This window comes from Drosophila willistoni, chromosome 3R (assembly GCF_018902025.1).
Source record: "Drosophila willistoni isolate 14030-0811.24 chromosome 3R, UCI_dwil_1.1, whole genome shotgun sequence".
Lineage (NCBI taxonomy): Eukaryota > Metazoa > Arthropoda > Insecta > Diptera > Drosophilidae > Drosophila > Drosophila willistoni.
Window position 1 is genome coordinate 11,566,825 of NC_061086.1, and position 16,047 is coordinate 11,582,871.

Here is a 16,047-nt window from a genome sequence, read left to right on the forward strand (position 1 = left end):
TTCCAAAGGGAGGGGGAGGTTGGGGAGGAAGATAGGTAGCTTTGTGACGTCATTATGTAATCAAATCAAATAACAATTTGTACATTGTTAAATTTGTTGTCACCATTTCGATTTCAACTGCTTTTGCTGTGCCCTTTGTTCCCTCTTGTTTTGTTGTTGCTGTTATTGTTGGGCCTTAAAAAAAAATGCAAATTTTCGTTGCTTGTTTTTGCTTATACCCTGTAATTGTAGAGTATATATGTAGCTGCATCAGGGTCTAAAGAACATAGAAAGATCTCCCACTGTCCCTCTATACAAAATCAGGAACTTTTTCAAGTCAATATCCTTTCTTCTAAATCTCAAGTTCAGAATTATACTCTTTATGATAGCCACGCTGATCTAGCTGATCAAATTAGTATAAAATAAGTCTTTTGCTTATTTTAAGCTTTTAATATAAAGGCCTTATAAATTATAGAAAGAAATTATTAGAGGAAGGAAATTTCTATGACTTTAATCAAAAATCTTAAAAAGTCAGATGTGTAAAATTTAAGAAGATTGAAGATGATGATTGGATTCGAAACTCTGATTAATCATTTAACTTAAAGATCATGAGAAATTTTCAAACCTAAAGGCATTAAATATCAATTAAAGACAGACTTCTTGAAATCAATTTCGAAATCGGTGAAGAGTAAAGTAACATTTTCATTTGATATAGGGATATCTGTAAGTCGAATAAATTGAATTCTTTTGTATTATTTGTTGGTCGATTGTTTTTCGCTTTTAGCTTATTGTTTTTGCTTTCTGTATTTTATTACGTGACAACTTTGAATTAGTCGTTTGTTTTGACTTGTGTTTGATGCCCGCCTGCCTTTAATTCCCAGTTTCGGATGGACGGGGGCCAAAACTGAAGAGACTTCAATGTGGCCAAAAAAGTGGAACGGGTGAATATATTTCCACAGTATCTGTATCGGTTGCAACTGCCTTTGTGTGTGTGTGGTTCAAATTCAAATTTTTGGTTTTTCGGTGTCGCATTTTTATTGCCCAGCTGACACATAAAGTTATATATAGCAAAACTCAATTGACAATGCGTTATAACAGACCACACGGCGCTTTGACACTTTGAATAAACTTATATATAGATGATTTAGTTGGTCATGATGATATTTAATAAATTAAAATTATCTATAGCAATATAAATTTTATAATTTCGAGTAAGATTAAAGATTTCCCTGGGAGAGAAATTGTTTACAGAATTATGTAATTAACAAGATATGACCGATGCATATTAGCCAATTACCATTTACATTAAACTCATTAACTGCAGCAATTTCAATCAACAATTTGAGAATTTGCATAATACATTGGTATGACATACACATAAATGAATTCGTTTTCAAAACTTATCTCAATGGAATCTGTCTGGTGAGACATTTACTAATTAAGACTATAAACTAATTTCGCCTAATTAATGATGAGCGATTTAAATTGGATTTTCGAATGGGCCACAGATGAAGATTGAGGTAAAACTGACAGCTCCGCAGATGCCTTCAAGTAAAATGCCATGAAAGTTTACACAACGCCAATCCAAATGCCCAGAGACTTTAACTGAAGGAGAAGTGTCACATGCAAACAAACAAACAAACAGTGAGACAGACAGACAGACAGACATACCGACTGACTGAATGGCAAACCGACAAACAGACAGACAGTCAGACAGCAATAAAAACAGCTGACAACTGAATCAACTCTAAACATTTACGAAATGCTTCGTGTTGAGCGTCGGCATCGAAATCAATTTTGTTTAAATTTATTACATTAAATCGTGAACCTGACCAACCACAATAATGTCACAACAAAAAAGAGTATGGCGACAATTTAACACTCTTCCATTAAAAGTAGTTTTACTTGAATTACATTGCATCTATGTAGATCCACAACAGAAACCCCCCAGGAGTGCCTGATCAACAAAATGATAGATTTTAGTATAGATATCTCAGGAATTTTCGAGGTCAGTTTAAGAATTTATAAAAATTACCCGATTATTTTAATTTTATAATAGTACTATGTATTTTGTATTAAGAAATGAAAGTCTTAAGAAAATAAAAGCCACTTCTCAGTTTAAATAAACCAATTTAAGATTTTTCCAGGATAGGAATCACTTTTTCTATCTGACTATCTATTCTATCTACAAATTAAGAGCCTTAAGTACAAAATCGATTTCCAAAATATATTAACTGAATATATTAGGCAATTTATTAGTCTTCTGATAATAGGGTAAACACATATGAAAGAAAGGGTTTAAATATGGACCTCTACTAACGATCACTTCTAAAACGTTGCCCCCCGTTTTTTTTAGTTGAAGTCTTAACTACGCCAATGACTTGATATGAGGTCGTTGCGCACTGCGTTTTCCACTGGCGGCATTAAATTACAAGAGGTGCCCAGTCGGACATGTCTTTAGCAACAATCGACGAATGGGATTGCATTGAATCGAATTGAATTGAATGGAGACTTCCAAGTGTGTGTTTACAGCTGATAGATTTCGGATTTGTTTGCACGCGACTGGCGTTGCGGATGCCCAATATTATTTAGTTTTTATTTTTTTTTTTCGCACATTTTGCATAAATTAAGATCCAAGAAAGCAGCGAGCTGCTCACCCCACCCCATCCCCTTTCCCAAATGAACTTTGTTGTTGGTAATCACACTATCAGAGCTGCTGCCGCAGTCGCTGCCGCTGCTGTTAGAGGTGATTTGCACCTATGTGGATTCAGTTGGCGTTTTGGTGTGCCACAGTTCGGTTTAGGGTTCGGTATGGCTTAGATGGAAACCTACGGCCATTGGATATAGTGCCTATAGATTGTACATATACTAAAAGCCAAACAAACAAATGAAAATTGTTATAACAAAGACAAATCAAAGGTGTATAATGTGTGCCTGTTGTGAGAAGTTGGCGGCAATGGTGGGATTTCTGTTGATACTGTTGGTGATGCTTTCATGGTCGCCAGTCAGTGAAAGCGCCAAATTGCCGCCAGGGCGTTTGCATCCCGCTGGCGTGGATTTCTTTGAGCACGAGTTTATCAGTGTGCCAGGTGCAGGTGGGGTTAATTGATTTCCTTTTCCTTCCACAATCATCTCATCCAAGTTATTAATGAGTGTGTGTTTTTAGATAATGACTATGATCCCTATGGTCCGGATATTGGCAATGATGATCTGGGCATTGATGATCCAGAGACTATGCCGCGCCTCTTTCAGGGGGACATTGCCATCGATCCGTATACGTACATAACCCTTCGCTTGGGAGTCAACCCGATGAGGCATCCAAAGCGTTTATGGCCAAATGGTACAATCCCTTTCGAGATTAGTTCCCGCTATGTGAACCGAGAACGAGAATCAATTATGGAGGCACTAAAGACCTTCAATTCACTAACGTGCATCAAATTTGTGCCATACGATGGAGAAGTTGAGGACTATCTGCTCATTGAGCCACCAGAGGAGGGTCCTCAGGGCTGTTGGTCATATGTGGGCAAACGTGGGGGAGAACAGGTAGTCTCTTTGCAGCGTCCCGATTCCAATAGCGCCCACTGCTTCAGTAGCGAAGGACGGATTATGCACGAACTGATGCATGCCATTGGCATTTATCATGAGCAATCGCGAGCTGATAGGGACAATTTCGTTAAAATACATTGGGAGAATATTGTGCCGCGCTTTCGTAAGAACTTTAAGCTTATATCTCGCAAGCGTGGCAAATACTCTTTCGACTATGACTACAACTCGGTAATGCATTACGGTGAGTTCTACTTTAGCAAAAAGAAGGGCGAGAAACCCACAATGACGCCGCTACAGCCGGGTGTTCGAATTGGCCAACGGAAGACAATCAGCAAAATCGATTGTCTCAAAATCAACGAATTGTATGGATGTCTCGAAGGAAGACGAGCCAAAATGTACAAGACCTTTTGTCATTTATTAGGCTTGTAGCTATTTATATCGTATTTCTACATATCCCCACATATGTATATAAATCATATTGATTTGTTTGTTTAATAAATTATTTTGCACATTTTTACACCACTAACCAGTTTGGTTATTTGCTGCTAAACAAATTGTATATGTACACATCACACTCTATAATTAATAGTAGAAACTCATTTAAAGCAAATCTGTTTGATTTCAAAACTGGCGCCAAAAGTATGCAACAGAGGGCTCACCACCAATTGGCGGTCTTCGCCTGTTTTTTTAGGGGAATGGGCAATTTTGATATTGGATAGAACCTGTACAACTGCAGGAGCCTTATGATATGTTTTGATAATATACTGTAAGTAAGAGACCTTCCATCAGTATTTTTTTTCTTCGCCTGTATACCGCGCTTTAAATAAGGCGCGCATTTGCCTATCCCTGTGTGACCATTTCTTGCAATCGAGATATGGTCACACTGAACCAAAATGCCTCAGGTGTAATACGGTAACACTTGCCCGGTATTTTTCATTCTTTGCACGCGTATTTCCAATCTATGGTAACTCTGCCACCGCAGTTTTTTTTTCTTTGACTTCGAGGTTAGGTAAGCACAACACGCGCGGGTGATGCGCTCTCGTTAGGAAAAGTGAAAATATTGCAGTATTTTTGGTTATAATTATTATAAAATTAATTTAAAAAATGCTAAAACTAGTGCAATATATAGCGCGAAAGTCGTGTGAGGCTGTTGGACAGCCTGCATGCAGCTGGCGCAACTTATTGATTTCACCCAAAGCGGGAAAAGAGAAATGTATAACGCAACGCCGCCATTTTCTTTTTTCTTCGACCAACAGAACAACCAGCAACGGTAGTTTCGCTTCGCTCTGCACAGAACAACAACAGATAAACGGGAGACCGAGTAGCTACAATCAACAAAACCATCGATTGCTACTCACTGGCCAAAAGCAGTCATTAGTTGTGCCCACATATCGAGTATTATTACCCAGTAGTTCCCAGGCACAGCGTGCGTTTCATTTAACGTCCATTCGACTTGAAACGTTCAAGACAGCAACAGCAGCCGAATATCTCCCAGGAGCAGACAAGCAGGAAACTAATCCGCCCTCGAGAGAAAGAAAATCATTTTACCCACATTCAGCAGACCAAGACGAGGAAATCAAAATTGCAGGCATAATGTAAGTAGTAACTTTCCCATATACCAAATTAATTTCTTAGAAAACGTAGCCAATTTAGAGTGTGTAGTTTTTGTTGTTGCTGACTTTGGTTTTTTTCCGTCGCCATTTTCTCGTGTCCGCTTTGCTCTCGCTGTTCATGAAATTTTCTGTACACCTACAAAAACGAACGGCAGCTCTGAGCGACAGTGATGAGTAATTAATTGAGAGGTTTTTTTTTACGCAAAACGGTTTCTAAAAAGAAAGAGGGCATAAGCACATGGTTTGCAGGGGGAATGGAAAAATTTAAGCATATGCTCACTCCCGCAACCCCCTCCCTCATTCGATAGTTAGTGTGTGCTTCAGTCAAATTGATTACTACATGGATAATTCTGTTTCTGTTTTTTGGGGCTCTCCGCAAGCAACAACTAACTGGCAGAGGAACGACAGCGCACGTCATAAAAAGAATTTGCTTGATTTGTGAAACGTGTCTTTGCTTCGTTTGCTTTTTTATAGCATTTTAATTTGTCTGTATGCTAAAACACGAAACGCGCACACATCGAAATACACACATACACACATATATGTAAGTGTGTGTCGGCGGCTGTCACTGCAGACTATTGCCATCTCTCTCGCTCGCTAGCTTGCTTTCCCTAACGCGCAATGTGTTTATACGAGAAGTGTGAAACGTGAACTTGTGAAATTCGTGAAAAATAAAATTTTTCGGTGTAAATTCCCTTCTCAGTGCGACTTTTGCTATATTTAGAAACTCTTTTATTTCTCTCTTTTGATTTCTCGTCATCGTATAAACGCTGCTTTAGTTCAAAATGTCATATGACGCCAATTGATTATGATGAGCGCCCTCCGCGCCCCGTCGCTCAATGCCTTTTTGCATGTCACTGAGCGACAGGTAGAGGCCCACACATACACATACACACAAACAAAATATACATTTAGTCAAGACATTTGGCTGTCTCATAAACGCTCAGAGCGTTCCGTTTCCGTTTAGTTAGCGTGCCAGTAGCAGTTCAGAATGTCTGCCTGCTGCCTGCCTGCCTACAAACAAATAGACAAACATAGGTAGAACGGCCCAAATTGACAGAGGAATAGACAAGCCAAATCGTGATAGTTTGCCAACGAGGAGAAAGGGCTACTCCGACTCTGATGAGGGGTGGTGTGTCCCTCACATAGATTAATGTCAGAGTCATAAACAGTTGTGTTTTGATTCCCCCGCCCCCACCTTTCTTCCAAACATCTTGCCCACCCACCCATCAAAACCATTGGCGTTTGTTACTTGGAGCAGAGTTGTTTAGTTGAGCAATTGGAGGGCATGTCTTGCACATGTTTCTCTCTCTCTGTGTGTGTGTATTGTGGGGTCTTTGTATTGTGCTTGCATGTTGTTGTCAATCAAATTTGCTTTACTGTTTGTATTATTCGAAATTTATTTAATTTCCTTAACACGCAATTAGTTTTATTTAAGTTCATTGCGGTTGTCTTGCTGTCTCACTCTGGCACAGGCCAGTGCCATTAGCAGAATTTTGTCAGCTGTTTAGCAGCCGCGCATACACAGAGCCCAAGCAAACGAAACGAAAAGAAAAAAAAACAAACAGAAAAGAAAAAAGAGTTGCCAGGCCGGGCCAAAAGTCGGAAAGTCAGTCAAAAGTCAGACGTCTAGAAGAAGACCCAGAGCCAGAGCCCTCAAAGCAATAATGCGAGTAAAGTAAGCTGAGCTTATTTTTATTTTAGTAATTGGTATTTTTCTTTAAATCCACACTTTCATTAATTAATTTCCATGACTAAAATTATGCTCAAGAAAGGAAAAATGATTTAATTATTGCATAATAACCAAGATCGGAAATGGAAAACTTTCTATGTGGTCTCAATTAGTGAACTGCATAGCACAACTAAATGGCTTTTAATATTTTCAAAATTCACAATTTTTAATAAACCTTGCACAATTATATAAAATACTAAAATCTAACATCTGGGGCCAACTCACCTAAAAAAGCAACTAATTGTCGCGTTTTTCTTTTCTTGGGCCCTCTCCATCATTTTCTCTGCTTATATCCAGCTTTATTTTTATCTTATAAAGTTAAGCATTATTAACGTATTGGTTTTACTTTTTCAGGGCACCACACGATCGTGATTTTGGTCACAATGCACGCGGCGGCGGTGGACGGGAACGCGATAATGATCATCGTGGAGGCGGTGGTGGTTCGCGTTTCGGCGGCGGCGGCGGTGGCGACTATCATGGTGTACGCAATGGACGCGTTGAGAAACGTCGCGATGATCATCGTGGTGGCGGCGGCGGTAATCGCTTTGGCGGAGGCGGCGGCGGCGGTGGTTTTGGTGGAGATCGTCGTGGAAACGGTGGCGGCGGAAGCCAAGATTTACCTATGCGCCCCGTGGATTTCTCCAACTTGACACCATTCAAAAAGAACTTTTATCAGGAGCACACAACGGTGGCCAATCGCTCGCCATATGAGGTACAACGCTATCGCGATGAACACGAGATCACTGTGCGTGGACAAGCGCAGAATCCCATTCAGGACTTCAATGAAGTCTACTTGCCTGACTATGTCATGAAGGAGATTCGTCGTCAGGGCTACAAGGAGCCAACACCAATTCAGGCTCAAGGCTGGCCAATTGCCATGAGTGGCTCCAACTTTGTGGGCATTGCCAAGACTGGCTCGGGCAAGACCCTGGGTTACATTCTACCAGCTATTGTACACATCAACAATCAGCAGCCGCTGCAACGAGGCGACGGACCTATTGCCCTGGTGCTAGCCCCCACCCGTGAGCTGGCACAGCAGATTCAGCAAGTGGCTACTGAGTTCGGCTCATCGTCATATGTGCGTAACACATGTGTCTTTGGCGGTGCCCCGAAGGGTGGCCAGATGCGGGATCTGCAGCGTGGCTGTGAAATCGTTATTGCCACTCCCGGCCGTCTTATTGATTTCCTATCTGCTGGTTCGACCAATCTTAAGCGTTGCACCTACCTGGTATTGGACGAGGCTGATCGCATGTTGGACATGGGTTTCGAGCCCCAGATTCGCAAAATTGTCTCACAAATTCGTCCAGATCGCCAAACGCTCATGTGGAGTGCTACCTGGCCCAAGGAGGTGAAACAGCTAGCAGAGGATTTCCTTGGCAATTATATACAAATCAACATTGGCTCCCTAGAACTCTCAGCCAATCACAATATCCGCCAAGTGGTGGAGGTTTGTGATGAATTTAGCAAGGAAGACAAGTGAGTTGATTGCTGAAGAAAATGTAATGGAAAAAGACTTTAAATATTAATTTTTCTTTTTCAACAGATTAAAGAGCCTTCTGTCCGATATCTATGACACCAGCGAGAATCCCGGAAAGATTATCATTTTCGTAGAGACAAAGCGTCGCGTTGACAATTTGGTGCGCTTCATTCGCAGTTTCGGAGTACGCTGCGGAGCCATTCACGGCGACAAGTCACAATCGGAACGTGACTTTGTTCTCCGTGAATTCCGTTCGGGCAAATCAAACATCTTGGTAGCCACCGATGTGGCAGCCCGTGGTTTGGGTAAGTTTCCAGTTTCCAAATCGAATGGGGCGGGTATTTGGGAGATGTTACTATCTGAAGAAGAAGGAACCCTTAGCTCATATTTTGTAGTAGGGCTATATTGCTTATATATCCTTTCACCTAAGAGACATCACCACCTATCCCGAAAACTGTTCATTCGCCCACCAACCACCTACATACACCATCACAAACTTGCCATAGCACATTTACCCTTCCCCACCACTCCAACCGCTCTTATCTAGTTATTAGCTTGTAAGTCAAACTGCCAAACTTTAATAATCAACTTGCATTTATTTTCCCTTCTCCCCCAACCCATATCCAAAACCCCACCACCAAACCCTTGCACCTGACCCGGCCCAACCCTTGAAAACCAAAAAAAAAAAATCAAAATATTGTATACAAAATACATATTGTCTTTGTGCGTGTCTCTCTCTGCCTCTTTCTCTCTGTTTCTCCCTCTCTCTCTCTCTTCTATCTCGTTTACAGAGGCCGTTTATTGTAGTATGATGGGGAGGATATTAAATGAGAAACGACCATTGCGAGTACTCGTATCTTGAGCCGACTTTTGCCCAGATTATAATATGAATATATATCTATATACACATATATGAGATATAGAATGACAATTGAGCAAAAGGATCGATAATCATTCGAAAAGCGCGCGTATACGAGACGAATGTGAATGGAGTGACTACTATCCCCAACATCATGCATCATACGTGGCCTCTGCAGTCAGTTTGAGAAAGAGTTCAAATGTAACTAAACTAAACTGAGAAAAAAAATCAATCAAGCAACAACAAACCACAACAACTTAATCCTCCCAGCCCAGTTGAAGGCAGCGTTACCGTAAGCAGGCAAATGGACGGACAGACATCCGAGAAAGGCGGCGCTGCTGTCTTCGTTGCGGGGTTGGCCGGCCCGGTTGGCTAAGCACGAGTGCGCACACATTGTATACATCAGTCAGTCAGCATCAGCGCCAGGCAGCAACAGAACAGTATCGTGAATCTCGGTGAACGACGTGTTGAGAACGGTGATCGGTGATCCTGACATGCAAGAGGATGCACAATTGCCACCACAACCTGTTCCCACTCCAACGCACAAACAAACAAATACACACGAAAACCCCCTCACACACACACACAAAAACACACTTGACATTTGCTCATGTCACCCAACCACCACCACCACCCTACACCCCACATCAATCAAACCACCAGCAGCAAATAGCACGCCCAGAGCTCGCCTAGTTGCTTGCGGAGAGAGGACTGAACGAGGGATAAAGGGATAGCTGTGTTTTGGGGTACGGATGCGGAGTTAATGATGATGATGATGATATTGCTGCTGCCCACGACGTAGTCGCTGCTGCTGTTGAGTGCGCCTAGCTACCAATTGAGCCACCATGCCTACTGCCGCTGTCTGCGGCGCGCCCACCTACTGCCTGCCTGCCTCCTGAGCATGAGCCGCCCGTCTGTGGTGGCAATTGCTCTACTGGACACACCGCTCGCTTGTTGTTGTTGCCTGCCTACACCTGCCCCCCTCCTTTCGCGGGGGGCCAATGAATGGCATTCGTGCGCCGCCTATACGTCCTCCTCCACTTCTTCCTTTCGTTTCATCTGGAGGATGACTGGCGCCGCCCGTTGCCGTTTTTGGCCCACACACAACGGACACAGTCCGAGTATATAGAGAGTCAAGCCTCGAGTCAAATCGAGTCAGAGGCGCACGCGGGGCTCAGACGCAACAAACTCTCGCCGCTCGCTTACTTCGTGCGATTTGATATTTTGATATATTGACCAATATAATGCATATATATTACGGGAGAGTTTGGAACCACGAGCTGCGCGGCGTCACGAAAAACTTTGAGATTTATAATTGAGAGAAAAATTGAGTGAAACAATTTATAGCACCCCCAAGAAGGTAACGTACATTTTGAAGCATTTTCTTTTTTTCTAAACCAACAAAAAAAAAAAAATAATAATACAAGAACCATCCACAAAACCAAAATACTTATATTTTTTTTTTACTTAAATGAGAATGAAAAAGAAAAGAAAAGACATTAAAATCAAAATATGTAAAAAAGACAAGTGTATTCAAAGTGTAAAAGACATCTCGGAAATGAGCTAAAAATTGTTGCAAGCAAGTGCAGAAACTTTAAACTATTTGGCAATTTGAAAACTATTTTTAAATTTATCTTATATACATTATAAGCATGTGAGAATGCATAAGCATCAAGTTTTTCCCCCTGAGTAGACCCATAGAAGCTCCCCTCACTTATCCACATGTCAATTCTCTTTCTCCCCACCTAAACATGCAGATGTGGATGGCATTAAGTATGTCATTAACTTTGACTACCCACAAAATAGCGAGGATTACATCCATCGCATTGGACGCACAGGACGCTCTAATACCAAGGGCACTTCATTTGCCTTCTTCACCAAGAACAACGCCAAGCAGGCTAAGGCGCTCGTCGATGTGCTCAGAGAGGCTAACCAGGTGAGATTTAAATAAATTAAACATTTTGCTTTATGGAGAAATATTAATTGAATGGTTTTTCTTTATTTTTATAGGAAATCAATCCTGCCCTAGAAAATCTGGCCCGCAATTCACGCTACGACGGTGGCGGTGGACGTTCCCGTTATGGCGGCGGCGGCGGTGGTCGTTTTGGCGGCGGTGGCTTCAAAAAGGGCAGCATTAGCAATGGCCGCGGTTTCGGCGGCGGCGGTGGAGGTGGCGGCGGCGGCAATGATGGAGGACGACACACGCGTTTCGACTAAATACTGAAATACCCAGAATAGCAGAAGAAACTACATAGAGTAACTGAATGATTTTTTAGTAGCAAAGAAACTAAAACAGCGCCTAGACCCTAAGTTATATTAAGTTCATAAAAAGAAAACCCCCTAAGTTTAAGTTTTTCTGCAATTTCGTTTATCATCGTTGTGGAAATTAACAAAACCCGCTAAAGGTTAAATTTCTCAGACACCACCACTCAGTAATCCAGAAAACAAATTCACAAACATATAGCATATTTTATGTTTTGAACTACCATTAATTTATAACTTGTAAATTATGTATTTTGACGCTGCCCTTTTGCGGTAGCTAGCTCTATTTGCAAAAAAAAAAAAAAGAAAAGAAACAAAAAAAAACAAACATGTCAGCAAAACCACTTTTTACTTCAAAAACACCCAAAAACAAAGAAAAAAAAACAAACAATTATTTAAATATGATGTGATAATTTTCTAATTTAATGCAAATGTATCACCCCAATTAATTCTAAATACTAAAAATACTGGCGTTGTCGTCGTCGTCATTGTCGCTTGTCTCCATGGAGGAGCAACAGCCAAGGATCATCATTCCCCGTCTGTCCCTTGATGTGTGACAATGAGCAAGGGCTAATCAAACAAAAAAAAGAGAAGAGAGAAGAACGTCCTTTGTTTGAAATTCTTCAATTTAATACTTTTTGGAAAATAAACTTTTATTTCTTTATTTTTGGAATAACTTTGAAAATAACAATATTTAATACAACAAAAGAAAAAAAAAACAACTGTTTAATGTACAAGGAGAGAATTTCTCACTTTCAACTTAATTTCTTGGAAAAATAATAAATATGTATGTGTGTATACCTACCAAAACAGAAAGAACAAACAACAAAAAAAAAAAAATCTCCACTCTGTGTATTTTATGTATTAAATTCAATTAAAGTTTAAGCCAAAGGCGGACGATGGCGGCGAACAAACGAGATTCCACTACTAAAGGCCCCCAGGGTTTTCCCCACAGGCTGAAAAGTCATCGACAAAAGGGGTTGGTGGCTACGATGAACAAAGCACGGCGCGGGAGTGAGCGAATGGTGTGAAATGAGCGTGATTGCAGAAATATTTTGCAGACATCATTAAATGTAACACTTAGACATACCAGCAAAAAAAAAAAAAAAGTGTCAATCCCTAAAACTCGACGACCGACCAGTGCGACGCCCTCGACTGGCGTCAGATAAGAAATCGCACTTGGAATGGCTGCCAGCCAAGGATGGGGGTAGGATGTGGGCTGGAGGTGGTAGCCAGTCACCCACCCGCCAACCGTGTCCTGACACCACATTTAGACGCAATGAAGCCAATTCACTTTCGACTTTCGATGTCATGACGAAGAAAAAGGGCTTCAGGGACAAGGCAATGCCGTTGGATTTTCAGTTTTCTTACAGTTTTTCCATTCCGGGTTTTTTGTTTTGTACAATTCTCATATTTCTTCTGACATCTTTAGTATTGAGGCGTCGAAGACGTCGAGGCCGACATCGGCCTCCATTACATGACTATTTTACCGTAGCTGAGAAGCTGCTGCCTCTGTCAGATCCTTGCGCCCGATAATGACGGTGCTAAGGGCGACGTGAGTGTGGTCGGCACTCACTCGAAGGATGGGCCTGCAGTCCTGCGGTTGCGGTGACTACAAGTGAGTCGAGCATTGGTAGAAGGAAGTAATTTGTTAAATTGTTTGAATTGGGCAGAGTCGTGAAGGGATGTTTTCTGTGCGGAATGCATTGAACATTAGAGAAAGAGAGAGAGAGGGAACGAAAACGTGATACTCGTCCTGTTGTCTTTCGGAGAAAACTCTTTGGTTAATTTTCATAACTGTAACGAGGCGGAAAACTAAAATATGTAGTTAAGTTTACTCGTAGAAGGGCAATAGTTAGACATACAATCGATTTGGAAAACCTTCAAAAAGTTTTCGGCACGTCAAATAATATATTATTACTTCTGAATTTATGGCAAGGAAATTTGTCTAACTTTTCTAAAAGATAGCACTTAATGTTAACTGGAGAAGAGAAGCTATTGGCATAGAGAAGCTATTGCCCAGCCAGCATTTGGAAAATGCTTTGTTTTGTACAGAAATCACCTTGATAATTCTATTTTGAGCCCACTTTTTAATTAAAATAGATTTATTTTCTTACTATAAGAAAACATACAAAATATGATTTTGATTAAAAATATGACTCCTTAAAAAGGAGTCTAAAATGATTAATAGAAGGTTAAAAAACAACTTATCAAGAGGATTCGCAGCTAGGGTATCATTTTATTTTATTGAAATATTATATTATTTAAATTGAATTAAAGATTGGGCTATTTAAAGAAATGGTTTCCAGTTGATATACTTGCTTACAGGATTTATGTCTTAAATTTTGAAAAACTGTCTATTAAGTCTTGAATTTAAACTTGAACTTTTAGATATCTTCTTCTTGTGTGTATATTTATTAATCCCATTTTAACTTACTTTTTTACTTTTTTTGAATCTTAAATTATCTATCAAGTGAATAGAAAAGTTATAATGAAGAGGATTTTCCTATGATCATTTTACTCGAAAACAAGGGGAAAGCCCATTTAGCCCTAAGAATGAAGTAAGTTTTAATTGACGACTAATTGGAAGCTTTTAGTTGAGAGAGTTGTCTAATTTATTGTCCTGACTCATAAAAATGAATCTCAGATTCAAATATCTCGATCTGGCTCATTTTAATTTATATGTATATTCTTTAATTTTTTCATTTTTTATTTGGGAGAAAGGGCACTTAACAACGAAGAAGAAGCCGGGTCACTTACATTTGCTAGGCGCCCCAACGATGTCATCTTACAAAAGGAAGATGCCACCAGCATAAATTCATTAAATTTGGCTAATTTCGTTTTCGACACACACGCAGACATACAACCAGACACACTCCCACACACACACATAGTCAGGCAGACATGAAATTCGACAATTGCCTAAGCGGTGAAAATAAATGAGGGCCGGGCCCCAAGTCAAGACAACCAGTTGGAATTCATTGATTGTATTTACAACACCCGCGACGACAGAACCACCAACCCACACCCACACCCTCACCCACATCCACATATGAGCCCACACTTTGGTAATTTGACGCGTTATCACTTGTGTTGAGTTTGTTATCATTAAGCAGACGCGGGCTGGTTGCTGCTGCTGCTGCTGCTTCTGTACTTAAGCCAAATCAAAACTCAAGCAGCTCGGCATACGAGCCAGAAGACGAAACGAAACCAAATCTAAACCGGCGCTCAAGTTAATAAAATCCACGCCTACCCAACCAACCGACCCATCGACCAGCCGCTCCTAGCGCCCGCTCCGCACGCACATTAAGCACGCCTTAACTACCAATCCAGGACCCAAGGATCCCAACGTTTCCAGCTTCAGCACTGACGGCTCTGGTATTTAGCTACATGGACTGGGTCTGGGGGTCGCTTGTTTTTGACAACTTGGGCATAATAAGACATTAACTTCATGCACATCAAATACTTTATTTATAGGCGTCTAGAGTGAGTGTGTGTGTGTGAGAGAGAGAGTGTGTGTGTGAGTGTGAGTGCGTTGCGTTTTCTTCCTTTAGCCACTTCAAACGGCTGCGATTGCCACGCCCATTACATGGCAGAGGGCAACAACATCGCCTTAGATTTCTCCAGCGTGCTCATAATTTTATCCCGCATCCTGTCTTCTGGTGTCCTGTTCTAGGTCCTTCCCTACGCTTGCTTGATTTTTAATTTCGTTTTTTTCTCTTGTTCTTCTTTTTGCTTTCTGCTTTAACGTAAATCTTTTCTTTTATATTTTGTATGCTCGTCCTTTTTCGCCTCTCTCTCTCTTTCTATGTTTGTCTCTCTCCCTCTCTCTTTGTCGGTGTGTCTGTTTATTTACCATCGACTGTGCCTGTTTGGCAAATTAAGTGCAATTGCTTGAATTTAATTTCATGCAAATAAAAGTTTTGATTAGACCTCCTCCTCTTACATGGTCGTCGTCATCGTCTCTGACTCCTCAGGAAGACAGTTGGCAGTTGTCCTGGTGTTTGCCTGGCCTCTTCTGACACATGTGGATGCCACGGGCGGTGTCTTGTTTGTAATTAGGCACTTGGGCATGCATGTGCTCAGTCAACCGGCAGTCGTCGGCACACACACACACTCAAGCAAGTAAACGAATACGTGTTTGCCCAAGTGGCGTATGCGTAATATAAAGCAAAAGGCATCAAATTTTTACCAACAAAATACAGTCAAACAAACACAGACATAAACGCATAAATTTATATACACACACACACACATACGTAGTGGCTGTTTATCAGTACGTGGGTTATATAAATTGCAGCGTTTTGATTTAATTTCATCAATTTCTAACTGAATATCAAATTGTTGCCCCATGAAATTGCGAATTTCTCTGAAAATGTAAAACAAGCGAAAAGAAACAAATTAATGATCCGCTTAAAAACTGAAAAAATAACCAAATATTTTCTTACCTTTGATTTGTAGGTCCAACAATGAAAACTAATAAAACTAAATCTAATATATATTTCAAAAAATAGGTGAAGAGAATTTTCAAATGCGAAGAAGTTTCCGACTTCTTTTTAGCCTTAATTTTTAGCGAGTC

General features: G+C 40.8%; 2 protein-coding genes across 5 annotated transcripts; both read left to right on the plus strand.

Annotated features, from left to right (window-relative positions):
• The first annotated feature begins 2,817 nt into the window (after nucleotides 1-2,817).
• LOC6650472 (hatching enzyme 1.2) lies at nucleotides 2,818-3,979 on the plus strand. Its single transcript, XM_047011484.1, has 2 exons — nucleotides 2,818-3,068; nucleotides 3,122-3,979. Exons 1-2 carry the CDS (start codon nucleotides 2,867-2,869, stop codon nucleotides 3,952-3,954), a joined length of 1,035 nt encoding a protein of 344 aa, XP_046867440.1. The 5' UTR covers nucleotides 2,818-2,866; the 3' UTR covers nucleotides 3,955-3,979.
• Nucleotides 3,980-4,424: 445 nt separating this feature from the next.
• Nucleotides 4,425-12,141, plus strand: LOC6650473 (ATP-dependent RNA helicase p62). 4 transcript variants are annotated; one of them, XM_047011478.1, is made up of 6 exons: nucleotides 4,425-4,529; nucleotides 4,782-5,120; nucleotides 7,225-8,346; nucleotides 8,414-8,652; nucleotides 10,964-11,142; nucleotides 11,217-12,141. In XM_047011478.1, coding segments are annotated over exons 2-6 (1,749 nt in total). In that variant the 5' UTR covers nucleotides 4,425-4,529; nucleotides 4,782-5,118; the 3' UTR covers nucleotides 11,424-12,141. The 4 variants fall into 4 exon arrangements, 3 of the variants coding, with proteins under 3 accessions (XP_046867434.1, XP_002073643.1, XP_023036210.1); XR_002724374.2 differs by lacking the exons at nucleotides 4,425-4,529; nucleotides 11,217-12,141 and adding exons at nucleotides 6,566-6,816; nucleotides 9,139-10,566 and having other exon boundaries at nucleotides 5,066-5,120; nucleotides 10,964-11,087; XM_023180442.2 differs by lacking the exon at nucleotides 4,425-4,529 and adding an exon at nucleotides 6,566-6,816 and having other exon boundaries at nucleotides 5,067-5,120.
• The last annotated feature ends 3,906 nt before the right edge of the window (nucleotides 12,142-16,047 follow it).